General features: G+C 45.8%; 1 protein-coding gene across 4 annotated transcripts in view; it reads right to left on the reverse strand.

Annotated features, from left to right (window-relative positions):
* Positions 1–24,473, reverse strand: part of TRAF3IP3 (TRAF3 interacting protein 3) — a 513,908-nt gene that overhangs the window by 40,135 nt on the left and 449,300 nt on the right. For all 4 annotated transcript variants that reach the window (XM_068265590.1, XM_068265592.1, XM_068265589.1 and 1 more), the window contains one exon: positions 23,418–23,480. In XM_068265590.1, coding sequence (XP_068121691.1) covers positions 23,418–23,480 — 63 coding nt within the window. The remainder of the gene's footprint in view (positions 1–23,417; positions 23,481–24,473) is intronic.

Here is a 24,473-nt window from a genome sequence, read left to right on the forward strand (position 1 = left end):
CTCCATCTAGCCCTGCTTCCCCCTCCTGGGGGTACAGCCTCCATATCACTCTCATCCCGGGTTCACTTTAAATTAGTTAGCTCCGCCCTCATCTGGTCATGGCCATGCCCATTTTCCACCGCAGCGCGCTTTGCGCGCCGCAATTTATAGCCACGCCCATTTTTTGGGGGGGAGGGGGGTGTCTTTTAATACCCAGCACCGGGTGTCAAATGCCCTAGGTACGCCACTGCCCCCCGCCAGCAGGTAACTTCATGAGTAGGGCCTAAGAGCAACCCCCCAGGTAAAAATGTGGGTCCTGAAGTCAACCCCCCCAGCAAACATCACATATGGGCCTGAGAGAAAACTAGCCCCCCTGGAAACGTTATGTTTTGGCCTTAGAGTGAGTGCCCCCCTTCACCAGGAAACGTGTAGGTTTGAGATCCAACCCCCCCACCAGGAAACAAAATGTGTGGGCCTAGGAAAGCACTCCCCTCCAGGAAACACTTACAGGTAAAATGTGGGGCCTGAAGGCAACCCTCCAAGAAACCATGTGAGCCTGAGAAAAAAACCCTGGCAGAAATGTGTCCTGCACCTCAGATTGCCACCCACTCCCTGCCCGCCACACCACACCAGGGGAAGGTTGTTACTTGTCTGCTGATAAGAATCCCAGCCAGGAGTGAGTGATGCGGCTCGAATTCCGGTAATGGGGCAGCTCTGATTGTTCTGTTCTGCTACATCCGCCCACGCGTGAGCAGCAGACCAATCAGAGATGTCCATTCACGTGATAGAGCAGCAGCGTTGCTCTGACGTCTCTGCTGTGCAAGTCTTGAGCAGAGGAACCAGTGTGACCAAAAAAATAAATAAATAATAATAAATGCAAGACTAAACAGGTGTCTTTTCAGTTTTGATTGAAACGTGTCCAGGGTTGGAGCGGTCTTGATTAAGTTTGGCAAGGTATTCCACAGGTTAGGTGAAGCATAACAGAAAGCTCTCGCTCCAAAGGTGTTTAGTTGAATTCTGGGGGTGGTCAAATTTTTGGATCCTTTTGATTTGAGGTTGTGGGAGGTGTGATGCGGATGCAACAAATTCTTCAGGTATCCAGGGCCTAGGTTGTATAGAGATTTGAATGTTAGCATGCCAATTTTGAAAAGGATTCTCCATTTTATGGGTAGCCAGTGTAGTGAACAATGTTATGTGGCAATGGTGGGGTTGATTTGTTAACAGTCTGCGGCAGCATTCTGTACCAGGTATCCAAGAAAGTGATGTTCCGCTCAATGATCCAGCAAAATTGAAAATCTTTATTGCAGCAGTAAAACACGTTTTTTCTATTACAACATGTCTGCTAACATGTTTCGAACACACAATGGTCATTAATCATAGCATAAAATCCATGCTGTGAAAGTGATCTCTAAATACCTAAAACCACACCTTCCAATCATGGAATACGCCCATAAAGGGCTGGGGCGACTCCAGGATGTGAAGGAGATAAAGTGCACACACTCTAAGAACATAGACATATGAGTACATATGACAGTCAGGAGATGATCAACCATACTTCTGGAAATAGCTGACAGCAAGGCGGCTGATTCCGCGTCTGATGCGGCGGTTTGTCCGCGTCAGCATGCGTCTGGAACTAATGGTGCGCATGGGAAGAATGGCGTGGGGGCCGCCGCGTGTTCCAACGGTGAGGCGGCGGATTCCGCGTTCAGTGCAGCGGTATCCCCGCAGCAACATGCCTCTGGGGTTTCTGGACCTAGTAGTGCACACAGATGGAGAGCTACACGCGCGAGCGCGCTGCAAGACAGGCTCTTTATACCAATAGGAGGAAGATCAGCTGATCAGGGCAGTCAGCGGATTCCTGCTCAGCTAGTGATTGGTTGATGGGAGCTGGGCGGTGCTGGAGAGCGCTCCACTATATATATATCTTGCTGTTCAGTTGCTGGTTGTCTGGCGTTGCGAATACCTATGTGTTAGCACTCAGACCTAGTCAGATCTTTCAGTGTGGTGGAACCAGGAGGACCTGGGAATCCACACTTAGCCAGCTTATTGTATATCCTCTGTGTTATTCTCTAGTATAGTTCCAGGGTGTTGAGATCACGGCCCTCACACCCCAGACTAGGAATACTGTATATCATCTGTGTTATTCTCTAGTATAGTTCCAGGGTGTTGAGATCACCGCCCTCAGTCACACCCCAGACTAGGAATACTGTATATCATCTGTGTTATACATCAGACTAGTTCCAGGGTGTAGAGACCACGGACCTCACACCCAGACTAGGCATTGTTTGATATCTGTTATGACGTATTGCTTTCCTGACCACTCCTCTGATCTCTGATTCGGTACCTTGCACTTCTGATATTCCGTTGCCAAACCCTGCTTGCCTTGGATACCAAATCAGCTTCCTGTTTTTGTACTTTATCTGTCAGTGTGTTGCCGACCCGGCCTGCCCGACCTTTCTGGCTGTCACCCACCCCTTGGGTGCTCAGCCTTCCTGCAGGGGCCCTCTGCTTCTCAGAGAGGGCACTGCTGCAAAACCAATCAGGGTCTCCTTCTCCTGGAGTCCTTGACTGTAGTAGAGTCTGTCTCTACTTATTGGACCACCTGCTACCCCGGTGGTCCAATTTCTACTGTTACACCAAACACTCACACACTCAGGTGTCTAGAGGTTAGACATATCTGATTATTGGCGATACTGCAGATCCTCAATAATCAGGTATATCTGTATTCTTGGGGATACTGCAGATCGCCAAGAATCAGATTCTCTCTCTGGTTGCTGACACCTATCGTTACATACAGGAATTACAAAAATACATGGAAGCAATTATACCAAAATACAAGAATTGTTTGTATCTAAAATATAAATATACACAGGTATAAATTGTTGTGAACTACTCGTATATGATATGTAGTTGACAGAAAGAAACACAATAGAGCAGTTATATAATTATATACAATTAATTGTAGCTATAAACAAACAGGACTGCGGGGAACATGGAGGAAGAAATGACAATTGCGGAGAAAAGCAAAGCTGCAAATGATTAGGGCTTAAATAATGCGGCTCAAATCCCATTTCGAATTTAGGCCTTTAGTACTATGGGTATCTAATTATAAATCCAGAATGCTTCCCGCATAAGTAAAGTTTTATACAGACCCCCCCCCCTCGGATGGGTCTCAAAATGCGCTCGTTCTGTACCAGCTGCAGGCGGTTTAGGTCTTTATTTAGAAGGCCTGTATAGAGGACATTGCAACAGTCCAGCCATGATGTGATAAAGGTGTGAACTAGGGTTGGAAGATCCTCTGAAGGAATGAGGTGCTTAATTTTTGCAATATTCCTTAGGTGAAAGAAGGAAAGTTTCAACAGCTGAAATTTGATTCCTGAAGTTTAATTCCCCATCAATCAGTAAACCCAAGCTGCACACAGTGTTGTAGCTAGTAAGGTCTGAGTTCCCTATTCAGTGATGTTGACTGTGTCTGGAGCTGCTTTGCTGTTAGGTGCTGATCCCTGATGACAAGAACCTCAGTTTTGTCAGCATTTAGTTTAAGCCAGTTTTCATTCATCCACTCCTGGAGCTCAGCTAAGCATGTGTTTTTTTGGGATGGGGTCTTTCATGACATATATAGTTGGGTGTCATCAGCATAGCAGTGGTACGTGATTTTGAATGATTTTCAGAAGCGGCAGCATGAATATGGTAAGCAACAAAGGGGATAGTATTGAGCCCTGGGGCACACCATATTTTAGTGGTACAGGGTTGGACTGGAAAGGCCACAAGGCTACCCTTTGTGTTCTGCCAGCCAGGAAGGAGGAGATATAGACAGGGATATATGCCCTGTGTATGCCAGTCTGAACTAATAATTACATTTTGTACACTCTTCCAAGCTGTCATGATAGATTCTATTTGTATCTTGTTCTGTTCATTCTAATAATAGTGCCCACTTTTGATAATCGTTAGTAAGGACCTTTCTTTTCACCATGTGACTGTCTCGCACCAAATAAATCCAAGATAAGCATTTGTCCTCCTTTGGGTCTACCAACATGTTCTTAAATTCTTGATTAGTTGCTACCTTCCCTCCATGACCCAGTATTGATTTAAAATAACTCTGCCCTTCAGCATGGAATGAGACACCTTTTAACAGTGGGTATATTTCACAGGATTCTGAGAAGGAATGTAAGGTTCAGTCTGGCTTTAAAAAAGAAGAAAAATGAGTAATACCCTCTCTAGCCCAATTTTGAAAAACAGAATGCATGTTTCCCTTTTGGAAACTCAGGGTGGCCCACTAATGGAGCTTTAGCTGAAAATTGTCCGGGCAACTAAAACAATATCCTCATCCCTGCACAGCTTCAGCTTTGTCACTGATTCCTGGACATTGGTCTCCAGAATCTACTGATACTGACTGGAATCCATGCGTCCCTAAACTTTGACAAGATTCACAGTCCCTGCACTGGCCACACAGCCCCACAGCATGATGGAACCACCACCATATTTTACTATAGGTAGCAGGTGTTTTTCTTGGAATGCTGTGTTGTTTTTCCTCCATGCATAACACCCCTTGTTATGACCAAATAACTAAATTTTAGTTAAATGAGGCTGGCTTGTCCAAATGTGCTTTAGCATACCTCAAGTGGCTCTGTTTGTGCTGTTGGCAGAGAAAAGCCTTCCTCTGCATCACTCTCACATACAGCATCTCCTTGTGTAAAGTGCGCCGAAAGGTTGAACGATGCACAGTGACTCCATCTGCAATAGAGTTGTCCCTAACGTTTCAGCAGTGAACTTATTTGCGCGAACATCGGTGGTTCATGTTCGCGTCGAAACGCAAACTTTATGGCGAGTTCGACCCACCCCTATACTACATCATTAGGCTCAACTTTAACCCTCTACATCACAGTCAGCAGACACATGACAGCCAATCAAGCTGCTCTCCTTCCTGGAGCCCACCCCCCTCCTTTATATAAGGCAGCTGCGTCGGCCATTATCTCATTCAGTGCGACTGCAGTAATTAGAGAAGGGAGAGGAACCTGCTGTAGACATAGGGAAAGCTTAGTTAGGCTCTTGTTAGGCTTGTTAGCTTGCTCCTTGCTGATACTTATTGCTAAAAAGCACCCCAAAACAGCTCTTTTGAGAGCTAATGTTGTTCTTGTGATCTTTTTTTTTTTTTTTTTTTTTTGTGTGGCCCACTGACACTTGCATATACAGCCCTGTCAGTCAGTCACAGCTGGCCCTTGCTAATTCCTACTGTGCCACTGCCAGGCCCAACACATTCAGTGCCTACCTTTTCACTGCACGTGTGTGACAGCTGCACATTTGTAATACCAGTCCGACCGTGCATACCTGTTCACGGTACCTGTGTGTGTGACAGCTGTACATTTGTAATACTAGTCACTGCATACCTGTTCATGGTACCTGTGTGTGTGACAGCTGTACATTTGTAATACTAGTCACTGCATACCTGTTCACTATACCTGTGTGTGTGACAGCTGCACATTTGTAATACCTGCATACCTTTTCACTGCACCTGTGTAACCACACATTGTTGTACCAGCAGTCACTGCAACCTGTTCACTGCACCTGTGTAACCACACATTGTTGTACCAGCAGTCACCTTTTCACTGCAACTGTGTAACCACACATTGTTGTATCAGCAGTCACTGCAACCTTTTCACTGCACCTGTGTAACCGCACATTGTTGTACCAGCAGTCACCTTTTCACTGCACCTGTGTACCCGCACATTGTATTAGTCAAGTCAGTGCATACCTTTCACTTCCTCCCCCCCAATATGGACAAAACAACAGGCAGAGCCAGAGCCAGAAGCAGGCCACCCGGCAGGTCTGGTCAAGGTGGCTTGATTTCATGCGGCCCTGACCAAAGTACAGTGTTCAGAAGGCATGGGCCATCAACTCCCAAGATTGCCAGGACGTACTTGACTATTTAACACAGAACACCTCATCTTCCTCAGCTTCCGCATTGAACCGTGACATATCTTTCTCCGCAGCCACCACTGCTACTACTAGCACCACATTCGGCCCATTTGACACTTCACATGAGTTATTTGGTGGGGAATTAACTAATTCACAGCCATTCTTGTTACAAGATGACGGCGCTAAGCATGTTACACCACCACCTCATATGTCTGAGTTAGGCGCCAGTATGGATGTAAGGTATGAGGATGATGAAGTACCTGTTGTTGGTGCAGTTTTGGAGGTGTCTGATACAAGCGAAGCTTTGGAGGATGATTATGATGATGATGATGATGATACTACCATGGATTCCACTTGGGATCCTAATAGACAAGATGACCAGGGGGACAGTTCAGAGGGGAGTCAGAGAGGAGTAGGAGGAGATGAGTTGCTGAAAGAAGCTGGGGGAGCTCATCATCAGAAACAGCTGGTGGCAGTGTCCGGCGGCATCTACCGCCACCTATGGACAGCCAGCCAACATGCTCTTCAAGGTCAGCTGCTGATGCCACCACCAAAGTGCCATCATTCCAGGGCTCAGCAGTGTGGAGGTTTTTTTTGTGTGTCTGCCTCAGATGAGAGCAATGCTTTCTGTACTATCTGCGATCAAAGATTGAGTCGTGGAAAGACCAAGATCCGCGTAGGGACAACTGCCTTACACATGGAGAAAAAGCACACACGGCAATGGGAAGACCACTTGAGGAAAAGCAGCAAACAAAGACTAAGCCACCCTCCGCCTCCTCTTCCTCCTTCAGGTGCAGCATTTTCTTCAGCCGCTTTATCGCTTGCACCTTCACAGCCACCCTCCTCCACTCCGCCTCTCACCTTGAGCACTTCCTGCTCCTCTGCCCACAGCAGCAGCCAAGTGTCCGTGAAGGAAATCTTTGAGCGGAAGAAGCAGTGTCTGCCAGTCACCCCCTTGCCCGGCGTCTGACAGCTGGCTTGGCGGAATTGTTATCTCACCAGCTGTTACCATACCGGCTGGTGGACTCTAAGGCCTTCCGAAAATGTGTGGCGATTGGGAGACCACAGTGGAAGATACCAGGCTGCAATGACTTTTCTCAAAAGGCGATACCCAAACTGTGCCGTGATGTAGAAAGGCAAGTGGTGTCATCTCTGGCACACAGTGTTGGGTCAAGGGTCCATCTGACCATGGATGCCTGGTCTGCCAAGCACGATCAGGGCAGGTACATTACTTATAGGGCACATTGGGTCAACCTGGTGACCGCTGGCAAGCAGGGAGTACGTGGCTGTGTAGCGGACCTAGTTGTGACACCTCCGCGACTTGCAGGCAGGCCTGCTGCCACCTCCTCCTTCCCCTCCTACTCCTCCTGCTACATCTTCTCCAACTACACACCCCCAGCTCCCCAGGGCCTATGCTGCATGCAAGGTACGACGGTGTCACTTCATCTTGGACATGTCTTGCCTCAGAGCCCAGAGTCACACTGGAGCAGCTCTCCTGGCTGCTCTAAACAACCAGGTGGATCAGTGGCTGACCCCGCACCAACTGGAGATCGACAACATGGTGTGTGACAACGGCAGCAATCTCATTTCGGCTTTCAGTTTGGAAAAGTTGACACATGTACCCTGCATGGATGGCACATGTGCTCAATCTCATAATACAAAGATTTGTGTGCAAGTACCCAGGCTTACAGGAGGTCCTGAAGCAGTCCAGGAAGGTGTGTGGGCATTTCAGGCGGTCCTACACAGCCATGGCGTGCTTGGCCGATATTCAGCGGAGAAACAACTTGCCAGTGAGGCACTTGATTTGCAATAGCCCGACTCGCTGGATTTCAACGCTCCTGATGTTTGACCGCCTGCTACAACAGGAGAAAGCTGTCAAAGAGTATCTGTACAACTACAGTGAAAGGACATGCTCTGGGGAGCTGGGGATGTTATGGCTGAAGTACTGGACACTCATGTGTAACGCCTGCAGGCTTATGCGTCCGTTTGAGGAGGTGACAAACCTGGTGAGTCACAGTGAAGGCGCCATCAGCGACTTGATCCTATATGCTTTCTTCCTGGAGCGTGCCGTGCGTAGAGTGGTGGATCAAGCTGTAGAGGCGCGTGACCAGGAAGAGGAGGAAGAGTTTTTAGAAACATCACCTGCGGCATCATCAACATCTGCGTCATCACAGAGGAGGGGGGAGGAGGAGTCGTCGTCTGGGGAAGATGAGGAAGGTGTTTTTTTTTTGAGGAGGAGGCGGAAGAACAACCGCAGCAGGCGTCGCAGGGGGCTTGTGCTTCACACCTTTCCCGTGGTATTGTTCGTGGCTGTGGGGAGGAGGAGAACTTACCTGAGATCACTGAGGAAGATCAAGAGGAGATGGCTAGTACGGCGGCATCCGAATTTGTGCAGATGGGGTCTTTTATGCTGTCCAGCCTGTTGAGGGACCCTCGTATAAAAAACTTAGGGGAATGACCATTACTGGGTGGCAACACTACTAGACCCTCGGTATAAGCACAAAGTGGCGGACATGTTTCCAAATCACCAGAAGGCAAAAAGGATGCAGCACTTGCAGAACAAGCTGGCAACTACAGTATGCTTTATAGTGCGTTTAAGGGTGATGTCACAGCACAATGGAATAAAGGTGCCACTGCCAGTAATCCTTCTCCCATGTCCATGCAGGCAAGGACAGGACGCTCTAGTGATCTCATGGTGATGTCGGACATGCGGACATTCTTTAGTCCAATGCCTTGCCTTAGCCATTCCGGATCCACCCTCCACCAACGCCTTGACCGGCAGGTAGCCGACTACCTGGCCTTAAGTGCGGATTTAGACACTCTGAGCAGCAATGAACCATTGGACTACTGGATGCACAGGCTTGACCTGTGGCCAGAGCTGTCCTAATTTGCCATTAAACTTCTGTCTTGCCCTGTCTCAAGCGTCCTGTCAGATAGGACTTTCAGCGCAGCTGGAGGCATTGTCAGTGTGAAGAAAAGCCGCCTAGGTCACAAAAGTGTTCAGTACCTCACCTTTATCAAAATGAATAAGGCATGGATCCCGGAGGGCTACTGCCTGCCCCGAAGACTAAGTCAGTCCCCACACACAGCATCTCTGCCTGCACGCCATGTGACTGCCTGCCCCAAGACTAAGTTGGTGCCCACACAGCATCTCTGCCTGCAGGCCGCTTGATTGCCTTCTCCGCCACCACCAACAGGGTCCAGGGCTCCAGGTGGATTCCTGATTTTAAGGCCGCTGCTAGCAGCGGCCGATATAATAATGTTTTCTGGTGCGTGTACATGCCTGCCTAATTTTTCTGTCTGCACTGCGGCTGCAAGAACAAAACAAAAGGCATGTACATGTGTCAATTCCCCTTCGTGTTCGTTACCTTGCCGTGGTGAAGGGGCTTGCGTATCACAATGAAGCAATGACCGGCTAAATGATTGTGTTGGGGTTGGGGGGCACACCTGACCCAAGAAGATAGATAATAAAGTTGTTTCATTGTGGACAGAGCAAATTCGATCAGCTGGACACTCAGTCACTGTTGTTCTATCATTCAGCTACCTCAACCCGACCATATGGGCTTGAAAACCGCCATGGCCTGCACTTTCACCATGGTGCGCACCAGTCCAGCACCGCCGTCACTACACAAACAGCTGTTTGCAGTGCGTTACACAGTGAGTTTAGTCTGTCAGTGTGAAGTAGTACACTAATTACACTACCTGATTGATGTATACACATGCAAGATGTTTTAAATCACTTTAGGCCTCCAATTTAGCAATAAAATGTGATTTATGCCCTTAAACCCTGCTATGCGTAAAATCCTGGTTTTTCCCCGGGACTTTTGGCGTGTATCCCACTCCACCATGCCCCCCCCTCCAGGTGTTAGACCCCTGAAATATCATTTCCATCACTTTAGTGGCCACAATTAATGTTTGTAGTTTTGAAGGTTCGCCTGCCCATTCGTTTATGGCGGTTCAAAAGTTTGCAGGTCCGTGAACTTTTTTCGCGTGTTCAAGTTCGAGGTTCGCGAACCAAAATCCGTGGTTCACGACAACTCTAATCAGCAACAAGATGATGTTGTAGGTCTTTGGTGCTGGTCTGTGGGTTGACTCCAAATATTCTCACCATTCGTCACTTCTGTTTATCCGAGATTTTTCTTGGTCTGCCACTTTGAGCCTTAACTTAAACTGAGCCTGTGGTTTTCCATTTTCTCAATATGTTCCTAACTGTGGAAACAGACAGCTGAAATCTCTGAGACAGCTTTTTGTATCCTTCCCCTAAACCATGATGATGAACAATCTTTGTCTTCAGGTCATTTTACATTTGTTTTGAGACCCCCATGTTGCTACTCTTCAGAGAAAATACAAAGAGGAGGGAAACTTACGACCCCCCCCCTTTCTTATAATTGGATTCACCTGTGTATGTATGTCAGGGTGTGATGATCTGCTCAGCTGGCTGCACAGGCAGACAGCTGTTTGTCCATTCCTCTAGTCTGTGGGCTGCAGGTTTCTGGAACAGAGACCTGTCTTTCCATTGCAAGTTTCTGGTCTGTTCTCTTGCTGGGGAATTTGCATACATTCGTTATGCAAATCCCCTACCTGCCTTCTTTGATGACTGGCACTATAAGAGCTTTATGTTTCCCAGAAGGCTTTGCTGGTCATTTCCTTTCCATGGTCTGTTCCTGATGGACACTGCTGGAGTGTCAGCCATTGCTATCTAGTATAGTTAATTCCTGGGGGTTGCTTTAGGCTCCCCTTCTAGCCCAGTCAGGTTGTATTATCTGTATTGCCTGTTCTGTCTTGTCTTGCCTGTTGCCATTGTCCTGCCCCAAAGGTGGTCAACAGGAAATGGTTCTGATCTCTGTTCTTGGAGTATAGCTGGTGCAGCGGTTGCTACCAGCTATCTATTCTGTTCTGTCTCCTGGGATCGCGCTAGCTACTTTTCGCTAGCGCTGGGGATCCTTCTGTTCTGTCTTCTGGGATCGCGCTAGCTACTTTTCGTTAGCGCTGGGGATCCTTCTGTTCTGCTACTCTGTACCTGGATCGCGCTGGCCACTTTTCGCTGGTGCTGTGGATCCTATCTCTCGCTTGTCCCTGTTTTCGTGTGTCTGTCTTGTCTGCTACGCTTGCTGGAGGCTCGGTGAGGTAACCGTTAAGCAAGCGCTCGCGTCCTCTGTTTCATGTCTGTCTGTCGATGGTTAGTTAGGCGTGCTTGTCTCTATTGTGCTTATCACGTAGAGACCGCGCATAACCGCGTGCACTGTTGCGAATGAGTGCGGTGTTCGCGGTTAGCTAGCGTTAGTTATTTTCCGTATCTCCTTATTGTATTATTTGCTGTGCCTTTGCTACCCTCGTATTCTATTCTGATCTGCCTTGTGTCACGTCTGGCGATCGCACCTCTCGCGATCGCGTTCCTATTTCATATCTGCTGTTGTGTGTGTGCACGGTCGCGGGGTGGCGACTGGATTGGCGCACACACATACAACCTGTCCCTTTGCTCAATCTCATTCGCAATCGCCTCACTTGCGATTGCGTTCTGCGCTTCGTACAATTCCTGTCTGGCACTTGTGGAGGTACAGAGGATTGGTTCCTCTGCACTCCCCAGCGCCATCTGCCGACAGGAATTTCCCTCTACAGGTGCGTAGCACCTTTTGCTGGGTGCCTGCAAATATACGCTTGTGGAGGATTTCCGCCGTGTCAGCGCACACGTTGTGCGCGGATCACGGAGAAAGTTCCACAATCGTTACAGAATGACCAGCCTAACCCAAAACCCCAGTGTAGACGGAATTTCCGATTTGTACGATTTTGTCGAATATGGCTCTTGTACCTTTAAGAGATTTAAAAAACTTGAACCTGAATCAGCAGACGAATTTTTGTCTGAGTGTACGAAACTGTTAGCGAATCCTGAATTCCAATGCACCCCAGTGTCTACCTGGGCCCCCCAAATGGTCTACATTCTGTTGGGGGGCGAAATGTCAATGTGGGGTTATGATGTGTTAGATCATACCACCCTGAGTCAAAGACCCCTGGAATTCTTGGCCTTTTTAATTCACAATTGGCTGAGATTACCTCAATTACCATACCCCCTTAATGAGTTGTTGTCAGCAGCTCAATCAGCTGTTCCATCTACTCTTTCATCCATAAAGCAGCCATCCAAAGCCTCTAAGTCTAAACGTAAAAGATCTAGGAAGGCTTCCCAGCGGAAAGATCCGTTGCCCATGGCAACCACCAATAGAGAGGTTATTTCTGTCAAGTCTGAAATGGGCAAAACCATGCAGTATGATAATGATGTTTATAATGCATCTGCTGATCAGTTTCCAGGTTTTTTGCCCCAATCCAAAGCTTATGTGGATCCTGCTATAGGTAGGATCGCACACTATATTAAAGCAGTTAAAAAATCTGTACTCGTTCCTGATCCCCACCCATGTGGAGAATGATTTTGGATGAACTACATGCGCTTCAATCTGCTAAAAACACATTGTCAGCGGACGATTGTTCCAATCCTCTGGATTTAAAGAAAGTGAGTTTTGAATGCATTCCCTTTCCCAAAGCAACTGAGTGTTTGAAGTCTGAGTGCAAGTCGTTCAGAGCAGTTGCTTGTGTGGAAGTTGAACCAGTGCGGTCTGATGTCGCCACCGCACGTATGGCTGCAAAAGGTCTGTGTGGTCCTGTGTCTAAGGAAGACAAATGTTTTCCCTCAGGTTCTCTAAGATCGTCCGTTTGTGAGCCTGCCATGGGGAAAATTCCTAAGTTATGCAACTTTAAGAAAATTATTGATGTGTCTAATAAAGTTTCTCCTGTTGTTGTCGCCACTTCTTTTGCAAATTAATCTATGTCTTATTCTGTTCGCACCTGTGCAGGCCTGTTGCCTGATGACAGTTGCTCCAGTGTTTCTGTCCTAGATGCCTTGCAGTCTGCTCCGCAGATCGCAGAGGTTTGCAATATGGAAGCGTCAGTTTCGCAACCTAAAGCGATCTTGGATCCGCAAATTTTGCGTTCTGACTCCTCGGATTCGACATTGTTAGCCGAATCTAAGAGTGAGACAGCGCTTCGGTTTTGCGAATCTGATGCTGAAGCTTCTTTGCCTTGTCCAGAGAAGCTTTCTCTGAACCTGCCCTGTACCATGAATGAAGGCATGATGTCCACTTGCATTGACATTTGCGAGTCTTATTCTGAAGAAAGTATTGACTCTCCACCCAGTACTCTGGATGAGTCAATATTGCCTTGTACAATATCTCCTGCCCTGCCCCTAGAGGCTCGTCTAGGTATTGCTGCTATTTTTACCTGTCTTTCTGCAGTTTTGGAGTTGCAAGCTGGTTTGACTGCTACGCAGAGTTCTGGGTACAGGGAGATTAAAGTTAGGGAGTCAGTGAATATTCCTGTACGTTCCACTCATGATGATGAAATTCAGTCTCAGTTTATGGTGGAACCTTCCCTGGGACATCTGCCCTGTTCTCAAAGTAAAGTTCCAGTTTTGCCCTGTAACATGGATAGTACAGAATCCTTCTTAGACAACTTGAAAAATGATGTTCCTGAGGTCTTGTTTGATGATCTGAAGGTCTCCGAGTTCCTCCCAAAGGGTGCAGAACTTGTAGGAGATGCCTTCTGCCCCCCAGGTCCTTCTGAGGTGTTGCCCACTTCAGTAGGCATTGCTGCCTTGCTGACTACTTTTGCAGCTCTTGTGGAGCTTCATTCATGTGTAGTCAATGATAATATTACAGTTACAGAAAATTCTGAATTTGAGTCCGAGTCTTCTTTTGAAAGACCAGTACCTGTGACCTTTACTCGTGATGATTTTCTGCCCGGTACTGGTTTTGGTCTTGTCGTGTCGGACTCTGAGGTTGGCAGTTCCCCGACATGTCCTGAGGTTTCTCCTGTACTAGTGTACCCCGATGTGCTCTGTGACCCAGAAAGCCCAAGTGTGCCTCGGTTACCAGCGTACTCAGATGCTTCCTCAGTGGAGACATGTTCTGATATAGCCTGCCTGCTTGCATGCCCGGAAGTGGTCCCTGAAAGTCCTGATCTTGATGGGTGTCCTACTAATTTTGAGTCTGGAATGATCATAGGTTCCATAGGGGTTCTTGGTGGTTCTCCATGTGAGCCTGGTGAGCGTTCTGGCTTCTTGGGATCTCTGCGGAGCTTCAAGGTGTTCTGGGAGATTCCGGGAAAGGTTTTGCTTGGTGCCCTGAATACGATCAGCAATGGCTTTGGTGTTGTAAGGGACACTTCGAACAGGTATTGCGGCAGGTTTGGTATTCTTGGACGCTCCTTGGAAGGTGGTGGGTATTGTCTGGAGGGTGTCGATGGCTTCTTCTCTGGTGTCCACAGTCCTGATGGGTGTTACGCTGAGACTTGTAGTGCTGATGGGCATGTTTCGGTGGCTTCTGCTTCCGATGAGGTCGGTTTCGGATGGACTGACTCTGGAATTGGGCCTTGTCGGGCTGCCCCGACCTTCATGAGTCTTCAGTTAGAGTTTTGTGATGATACCAGTTTTGAGGGATGTCTGGAATCCATCCCTAGAGGGGGGGGGTACTGTGATGATCCGCTCAGCTGGCTGCACAGGCAGACAACTGTTTGTCCATTCCTCTAGTCTGTGGGCTGCAGGTCTCTGGAACAGAGACCTGTCTTTCCATTGCAAGTTTCTGGTCTGTTCTCTTGCTGGGGAATTTGCATACATTCGTTATGCAAATCCCCTACCTGCCTTCTTTGATGACTGGCACTATAAGAGCTTTATGTTTCCCAGAAGGCTTTGCTGGTCATTTCCTTTCCATGGTCTGTTCCTGATGGACACTGCTGGAGTGTCAGCCATTGCTATCTAGTATAGTTAATTCCTGGGGGTTGCTTTAGGCTCCCCTTCTAGCCCAGTCAGGTTGTATTATCTGTATTGCCTGTTCTGTCTTGTCTTGCCTGTTGCCATTGTCCTGCCCCAAAGGTGGTCGACAGGAAATGGTTCTGATCTCTGTTCTTGGAGTATAGCTGGTGCAGCGGTTGCTACCAGCTATCTCTTCTGTTCTGTCTCCTGGGATCGCGCTAGCTACTTTTCGCTAGCGCTGGGGATCCTTCTGTTCTGTCTTCTGGGATCGCGCTAGCTACTTTTTGCTAGCGCTGGGGATCCTTCTGTTCTGCTACTCTGTACCTGGATCGCGCTGGCCACTTTTCGCTGGTGCTGTGGATCCTATCTCTCGCTTGTCCCTGTTTTCGTGTGTCTGTCTTGTCTGCTACGCTTGCTGGAGGCTCGGTGAGGTAACCGTTAAGCAAGCGCTCGCGTCCTCTGTTTCATGTCTGTCTGTCGATGGTTAGTTAGGCGTGCTTGTCTCTATTGTGCTTATCACGTGGAGACCGCGCATAACCGCGTGCACTGTTGCGAATGAGTGCGGTGTTCGTGGTTAGCTAGCGTTTGTTATTTTCCGTATCTCCTTATTGTATTATTTGCTGTGCCTTTGCTACCCTCGTATTCTATTCTGATCTGCCTTGTGTCACGTCTGGCGATCACACCTCTCGCGATCGCGTTCCTATTTCATATCTGCTGTTGTGTGTGTGTGCGCGGTCGCGGGGTGGCGAGTGGATTGGCGCACACACATACAACCTGTCCCTTTGCTCAATCTCATTCGCAATCGCCTCACTTGCGATTGCGTTCTGCGCTTCGTACAATTCCTGTCTGGCACTTGTGGAGGTACAGAGGATTGGTTCCTCTGCACTCCCCAGCGCCATCTGCCGACAGGAATTTCCCTCTACAGGTGCGTAGCACCTTTTGCTGGGTGCCTGCAAATATACGCTTGTGGAGGATTTCCGCCGTGTCAGCGCACACGTTGTGCGCTGATCACGGAGAAAGTTCCACAATCGTTACACAGGGGTCACTGAGCTTACCAAGCCAATTAGAGTTTTAATAATTAGTTCTAAAGGTTTTGGAATCAATAAAATGACAACAGTATAATCCCTACCGTAGACATACATGCATCTGGAAAGTATTCACACCACATTACTTTTTCCTCATTTTGTTATGTTGCAGCCTTATTCCAAAATGGAAAAAGAAAAATCATTTTTCCCTTAGAATTCTACACACAACACCCCATAATGAAAATGTGAAAAAAGTTTACTTGAGGTTTTGGCAAATTTATGAATAATAATAATAATAATAATAATAATAAAAAAAACAGAGAAATCACATCCCCTGGATCAACTAAGATATGTGCAGGTTCAGGATGTTTTTTTGTTTTTTTATTTAATTTTATTTATTTTTTTCTGGTTGGATTTGATGGACCAATGTCTTTTTTTTAACCAAACTGACTATGTAACATGTACATAATTATTCACAGCTTTTGCTATGAAGCTCAAAATTGACCTCAGGTGCATCCTGTTTCCTCTGATCATCCTTGAGATATTTCTGCAGCTTAACTGGAGTCCACCTGTGGTAAATTCAGTTGATTGGGCATAATTTGGAAAGGCACACACCTGTCTATAAAAGGTCCCACAGTTGACAGTTCATGTCAGAGCACAAACCAAGCATGAAATCAAAGGAATTGTCTGTAGACCACTGGCACAGGATTACCTCAAGGCACAAATCTGGGGAAGGTTACAGAAATATTTCTTCTGCTTTGAAGGTCCCAATGAGCACAGTGGCCTCCATCATTTGTAAGTGGAAGAAGTTTAAAACCACCAGGAATCTTCCTAGAGCTGGCCGGTCATTTCAATTGAGTAATAGCAGGACAAAGGGCCTTAGTAAGGGAGGTGAAAAAGAACACGATAGCCACTCTGTCAGAGCTCCAAAGGTCCCCTGTGGAGAGAGTAGAAACTTCCAGAAGGACAACCATCTCTGCAGCAATCCACCAATCAGGCCTGTATGATATAGAGGCGAAATAGAAGCCACTGCTTAGAAAAAGGCACATGGCAGCCTGCTTGGAGTTTGCCAAATGGAGCCTGTAGGACCCGACCATGAGAAACAAAATTCGCTAGTCAGATGGCAGAAAGATTAAACTCTTTGGTGTAAATGACAGGCAGGGCCGGGCTGAGGCAGAGGCGAGAGAGGCTCCAGCCGCAGTGTAGGAGGGCACACAACTCACTCAGCTATCACTCCCCTATTGTGTTTGGAGCAGAGAGAAATAATAAAAAAGGGGATAAATAAAGGGAATAAATGGCAGTGACTGCAAGCCAGATAACTAGAGATTAAGATGTTGGGGGCCCTGGGGCGCCTCTTAGGCCCATATGCAATTCCCTTTTTCACCTGAGTTTTCTCCAAGGTGATATTTTCACAACTTCTCATAAAATGCCTTTTAAGCTACCAGCAAGCAAGAAAATACTCAATATGAATTTGATAGTACTATATCACCAACATTTGGGTACTTTTTCAATTGTAAAATGCTGAAAAGTTAGTTTAAAGAGAAAATGAAAATTATCTCCTAGGACAGGGGTCTGCAACCTTTAAGAATCAAAGAGCCACTTGGACCCGTTTCCGAAAAGAGAATAAAAACTGGGAGCCGCAAAGCCATTATAAAACAGATATGACCCTAATATGCACATATTGTTAGCAGATATGTCCCCAATATGCACAAATCGTTAGCAGATATGTCCCCAATACGCACAAATCGTTAGCAGATATGTCCCCAATACGCACAAATCGTTAGCAGATATGTCCCCAATATGCACAAATCGTTAGCAGATATGACCCCAATATGCACAAATCGTTAGCAGATATGACCCCAATATGCACAAATCGTTAGCAGATATGACCCCAATATGCACAAATCGTTAGCAGATATGACCCCAATATGCACAAATCGTTAGCAGATATGACCCCAATATGCAGATATGACCCCAATATGCACAAATCATTAGCAGATATGACCCCAAAATGCAGATATGACCCCAATATGCACAAATCGTTAGCAGATATGACCCGAATATGCAGATATGACCCCAATATGCACAAATCGTTAGCAGATATCACCCCAATATGCACAAATCATTAGCAGATATGACCCCAATATGCACAAATCGTTAGCAGATATGACCCCAATATGCACAAATCATTAGCAGATATGACCCCAATATGCACAAACCGTTAGCAGATATGACCCCAATATGCAGATATGACCCCAATATGCACAAATCGTTAGCAGATATGTCCCCAATATGCAGATATGACCCCAGTATGCACAAATCATTAGCAGATATGTCCCCAATACACACAAATCGTTAGCAGATATGTCCCCAATATGCACAAATCGTTAGCAGATATGACCCCAATATGCACAAATCGTTAGCAGATATGACCCCAATTTGCAGATATGACCCCAATATGCACAAATCGTTAGCAGATATGACCCCAATATGCAGATATGACCCCAATATGCACAAATCGTTAGCAGATATGACCCCAATATGCAGATATGACCCCAATACGCACAAATCGTTAGCAGATATGGACCCCAATATGCAGATATGACCCCAATATGCACAAATCCTTCAGCAGATCTGAAAAGAAAAACCCATTTACTCACCTAGTCAGAAGTACTCCTGTCACGATCTCCTCCTGTCCCGACCTCCGGTCCCGACCTCCTTGTGGCGCGCAACTCCCTCGGCTCCTCTTCCTTCCTTCCCGACGTCACGTCCTGCCTGCACTACACTGCAGGGCTACGAGAAAATGGCCGCCCGAAGCCCTGCACTGGTCCGGCGGCCTCTCTGATAGGCTGCCGGCCAGCTGGCAGCACACGTCACACGCGCACATGAAACAAGCGTGCCGCAGCCACTGAAACTCACTACCGGTGTAGTGTCAGAATGGGCAGCCCTGCAGCACCGGAGCCGCGACTGAGCCGTGGTCTAGGAGCCGCGGCAAAGGTGAAAAAGAGCCGCTTGCGGCTCCGGAGCCGCGGGTTGCCGACCCCTGTCCTAGGAGATAACTCAGGTGAAAAAGTGAATTGCATATGGCCCTTAGTCTAATAGCAATCAATGTGTGATGGCTGAAGTGGAAGGGATGGAAGAGCGCACTTTGGTGTCTCAGCCTTGGGTGCTGGAGGACCTTTTATTGGCTCTGATGCCAGGTTTTCATGTTTGGAGGAAACCAGGCATCGCTCCTCACCAGGCCATTACCATTCGTACAGTGAAGGTTACAGTGAATGGGGATGTTTTTTAGAAGCAGGAACTAGGACTAGTCAGGATAAAGGGAAAGATGATTGAAACAATGTACAGAAACATCCTGGATGAAAACCTGCTCCAGAGCGCTCTTTAACTCAGACTGGCGATGGTTCATCTTTCAGCAGGACAAAGACCCTAAGCACACAGCCAAGATATCAGAGGAGTGGCTTAAGGACAACCCTGTGAATCTCCTTGAGTGGCCCAAACAGAGCCCAGACTTGAATCCAATTTAACATCTCTGGAGAGATCTTAAAATGGCTGTGCACCGATGCTTCCTATCCAACCAGATGGAGCTTGAGAGGTGCTGCAAAGAGGAATGAGTAAAATTGGTCAAGGATAGGTGTACCAAGTTTGTGGCATCATATTCAAAAAGACTTGATGCTGTAATTGCGGCCAAAGGTGCATCGACAAAATATTGAGCAAAGGCTCTGAATACTTATGTACATGGGATTTCTCAGTTTTTTTTTTAATTATTTTTAATAATATGTCAAAGCCTCAAGTAAACTTTTTCACATTGTCATTATGGGATGTTGTGTGTAGAATTCTGAGGAAAAAAAATGAATTTAATCCATTTTGGAATAAAGCTGTAACATAACAAAATGTGGAATAAGCAGTTGTGTAGCTAAAAAGCTGTGGGCCCCAGTGCAAGTTTAGCATTCCCCCCCCCCAAGCATGCTGTAGACACAACACACCAAAACCAGTCAAGGACAACCACTGGTGCAAGAAGAGGATGGGAAACTGTGTTAATAATCACTACTATTAAAATCAACTATAGAAGTGAATATTATCAGCACAGGACAAATAAAGAGCTAATACTGTGTTTGAGGGGTGAGGCCCTCGGGGCCCCTCTAGCCCAAGGGCCCCCATGCGGTCGCTACCTCTGCACTCCCTATTGTTACACCACTGGGAATAAGTGATGCACTGTGATTACTTTCCGGGTGCATTATAGGTACATATAATACTAAATTGTCTGAAGTTCCTTTTTGCTTTCCAGCACAGCAAGTGTTAGAAAGTAGAGCTGCTGCTGTTTATGCAGACTTGTTCGGGCTACGGTTTAGAATTCAGTAAAATGATGGCTTGAAATAAAAATATAAAACTCAACCCCATGTTCTTACATAGTTACGTGGGTTGAAAAAAGAGATACGTCCATCGAGTTCAACCAGAGAACAAAGTACAACACCAGTCTGCTCCCTCATATATCCCTGTTGATCCAGAGGAAAGCGAAAAAAACCCTTACAAGGCATGGTCCAATTAGCCCCAAAAGGGAAAAAATTCCTTCCCGACTCCAGATGGCAATCAGATAAAATCCCTGGATCAACATAATTGGGCATTTCTAGTAATTGTAGCCATGGGTGTCTTTCAACGCAAGGAAAGCATCTAAGCCCCCTTTAAATGCAGGTATAGAATTTGCCATAACTCTTTCCTGTGGCAATGCATTCCACATCTTAATCACCTTAATCACTCTTACTGTAAAGAACCCTTTTCTAAATAAGTGACTAAAACATTTTTCCTCCATGCGCAGATCATGTCCTCTAGTCCTTTGAGAAGGCCTAGGGACAAAAAGCTCATCCGCCAAGCTTTTATATTGTCCTCTGACATATTTATACATGTGAATTACAGTAGATTCCCTCTAAGGCGTCTTTTCTCTAGACTAAATAAACCCAGTTTATCTAACCTTTCTTGGTAATTGAGACCTTCCATCCCACGTATCAATTTTGTTGCTCGTCTCTGCACCTGCTCTAAAACTGCAGTATCTTTCCTGTAATGTGGTGCCCAGAACTGAGTTCCATACTTACTAGAGAGTTAAACAGGGGCAATATTATGCTAGCATCTAGAGTTTTTATTTCCCTTTTAATGTATCCCAAAATTTTGTTAGCTTTAGCTGCAGCGGCTTGGCATTGAGTACGATTATTTAACTTGTTGTCGATGAGTACTCCTAAGTCCTTCTTCCCATTCATTTTGTATGGTGCTAGACCATTGGTACGACCAAAATGCACGACTTTACATTTTTCAACATTGAATTTCATCAGCCATTTATGTGCCCATATAGCCATCCTATCCAGATCCTGTTGCAGTATGTCCCTATCTTCCTGTGAGTTGATGATTCTGCACTATTTTGTGTCATCTGCAAAAATAGCAACATTGCTTACTACTGCATCTACTAGGTCATTAATAAATAAATTGAAGAGCACTGGGCCCAGTACAGACCCCTGTGGGACCCCACTGCTTACAGTCACCCATTTTGAGTATGATTCATTGACCACAACGCTTTGTTTTCTGTCCATTAGCCAGTTCCCTATCCATGCACACAGTCCTTGCATCCTCAACTTTTGCACCAGACTTTTGTGTGGAACAGTGTCAAAGGCCTTTGCAAAGTCCAAGTATATCACATCTACAGCGTTCCCAATATCCACATTAGCGTTCATTACCTCATAAAAGCTGAGCATGTTAGTCAAACAGGACCTGTCTTTAGTAAACCCATGTTGATGCTGAGAAATAAGATTATTTTCTACTATGCAGTCATGTATAGTATCTCTTAGTAACCCTTCAAATAGTTTGCATACAACTGATGTTAAGCTTACAGGTCTATAATTTCCTGGATCTGTTTTTTTGCCCTTCTTAAATAACGGGAAAACGTGAACTGTACGCCAATCCACTGGGACGCTGCCAGTTGAAAGAGTCACAAAAGATAAGATAAAGGGGTTCATCTATAACTGAACTTAATTCCCTTAGGACCCGAGGATGCAAGCCATCCGGGCCAGGTGCCTTGTTTATTTTTAATTTATTTAGTCTTGCCTTCACTTCTTCCAGCGCTAAGTATTTAATATTACAGTTAGAAGATTGAGAATCTTCTGCATCTGTAATTTGCAACAGTGCTGTTTCCTTTGGGAAGACAGACGCAAAGAAAGCATTTAATAACTCTGACTTACCTTGGTCATCCACCATTGAGTTCCCACCCTCATCATTTAGGAGTCCAATACAGTCAACCTTTCTTTTTTTAGAGTTGATATACTTGTAAAACTTCTTTGGGTTAGATTTGATATCCCTAGCGATTTGATTTTCAGCTTAAATCTTTGCCAGGCTAATTTATTTTTTACAACTTTTATTGCACTCCTTATAATTGCTTAATGTAGCCTCAGTCCCCTCCTGTTTTAGAATCCTATAGGAATTCTTTTTCCCCTTAATTTTATCTCTAACATTCCTATTTATCCATAAAGGCCTTTTTTTATTCCTAGACAGTTTGTTTCCATATGGGATATACATACTACAATATTGATTGAGAATAAGCTTAAAAGCTTGCCATTTCCCTTCAGTGTCCTCCCCTTGTAGTACATTATCCCAGTTCACCAAACTTAGTGCCTGCCTGAGTTGATTGAAGTTTGCGTTTCTAAAATTCATAGTTTTAGTGGTCCCGCTGCCCCGCGGCCTATCAGTCACCAGATCAAACATTATCATGTTGTGATCACTATTTCCCAAATGTTCTTGAACCTGCACATTTGATACATTATCAGGTCTATTAGAAATGATCAAATCCAGTAACGCATTCCCCCTAGTTGGTTCCATTACCATTTGAGTCAAGTAACAGTCCTGTAGTAATGCCAGAAATCTGCTGCTTTTACCAGAATGGGTAGCCTCAATACTCCAGTCAATGTCCGGAAAGTTGAAGTCACCCATAACTATGACCTCATTTTTGCTTGCAGATTTTTCAATCTGCTGTAGTAATTGCAGTTCTGTAACTTCATGAATATGTGGTGGCCTGTAGCATACCCCAATAAGCAATTGGCAACCTCTATTTCCACCATGAATATTTACCCAAATGGACTCAACATCTACACAATCTTCCTCCATCTCATTGTTCAAGGCAGCTGTAAAAGAATTCTTAACAAAGAGGCAAACCCCTCCTATTTAACTTTAGTAAAATACATACACTTAATCATCTCATAAGTTTATGTTTATGTCAAGTTTGTTTGAAGTCTAATGTGATTATGCATAGATGCAGTTGTTTTATCTCCTATCCTATATAATAAAACCCCCATGTCTCTGCGTCCTGCCCCTGTGTGTGTCCCTGCGTTTATGCTACTGCGCATGTGCCGCAGGGACAGCCTGGGACAGGAGCAGGACGGGCCAGAGGGCCGGGCGGTTGTGCGTGCGCGGCATGTGGCGGCGATGACAGACCTAGAGCCTGTTTTTAAACGGTCTAATGTCACTGGTTTTGTAATAAGCTTACAATAGTAACTTGTATGGACAGAATAAGTAAGGCCAAATAGGTTGAAAACTAGGCCACTAGGTAGGGTAATTTTCAAGCAGCATTATTTCTCATGTTAGTTTGTTTTTTACATATCAGTGCATAATAATTATCAGTACAGTATAATTATTGTAAAAGTACTATCCATTTACTAACAACTTACTTTGCAAAGCTTTAATCTGGATTTTCATCTGAAGTTTCTGTTCCTCAGTGTTCCTCAGTCTACCTAAAGAAAGGAAACATACAAGTTATCCATATTTAAAGCCTAACATTATAATATAATCCCCAAATTTCAATGATTTTAAATCATAAAACATAAGTACAGAAGCTGACATTTTGATCTTCTTTGGTGGGTCTCCAGTAGTCTCCTATCTGCAGCCCATGAGGCGGGGTGAGGCAGGTTCCTAAGGCGGTGGAAGTGGGGGGCAGCATCCATCTGGCTGTGGGTGGGGGGGGGGAGGGTGCCGAGCTGAAGGGAGTAGCAGACTGGAATGGGGAGCTGTGGGCACAGCGATGGGGGGGGGCGCGCCCCCCCTCACCTGGGGCTCCCCGTCCGTGCTCCCCCTCCAGCTATTTGCTTAGTAATTACCATCAGCCAGAAACACCTGATCTGATGCATGCTTGTTCAGGGCCTATGACTAAAAGTATTAGAGGCAGAGGATCAGCAGGGCAGCCAGGCAACTGGTATTGCTTAAAAAAAAAAAAAAATATGGCAGCCTTCATATCCCTCTCACTTCAGTTGCCCTGAAGTGTAGTAAAGATGTGGCCATGATGGTTCAGTATTTTTTTATTTTTATCTTTAAGAACAAAGTAAAATGTTCTATTGTTCCTATACATGTCAGATGATCTTTTAATATTGTGATTGTATTTTATAGTGTGATAATTAGTAATAGATTATTATTAAGCCATTTTAGTTTAACTTTGAATTATAGTTGGGGAACTTATTTTGTTGTGGAAAAAACTCTTGTTCCAAAGTTCAGATTACTGTATTGTACGCCTAGAGTTTTTATTTTTTTCTGCAATAATTTTACTGACTAGTGTACCATGTTCTGCTGCAGAGAAGCATCCTCTCAATACCCTCTAGATTGTAAGCTTTTGGCAGGGCCCTCTACCCTTGTGTATCTTACTTGACTGTGTGCACTTTACCCAGAATTTGGAACTGGTAATTTTTACCACTACCACTCCAGTTTATGATCTGGTATGTACTACTATCTGCATT

This window comes from Hyperolius riggenbachi, chromosome 2, assembly GCF_040937935.1.
Source record: "Hyperolius riggenbachi isolate aHypRig1 chromosome 2, aHypRig1.pri, whole genome shotgun sequence".
NCBI lineage: Eukaryota > Metazoa > Chordata > Amphibia > Anura > Hyperoliidae > Hyperolius > Hyperolius riggenbachi.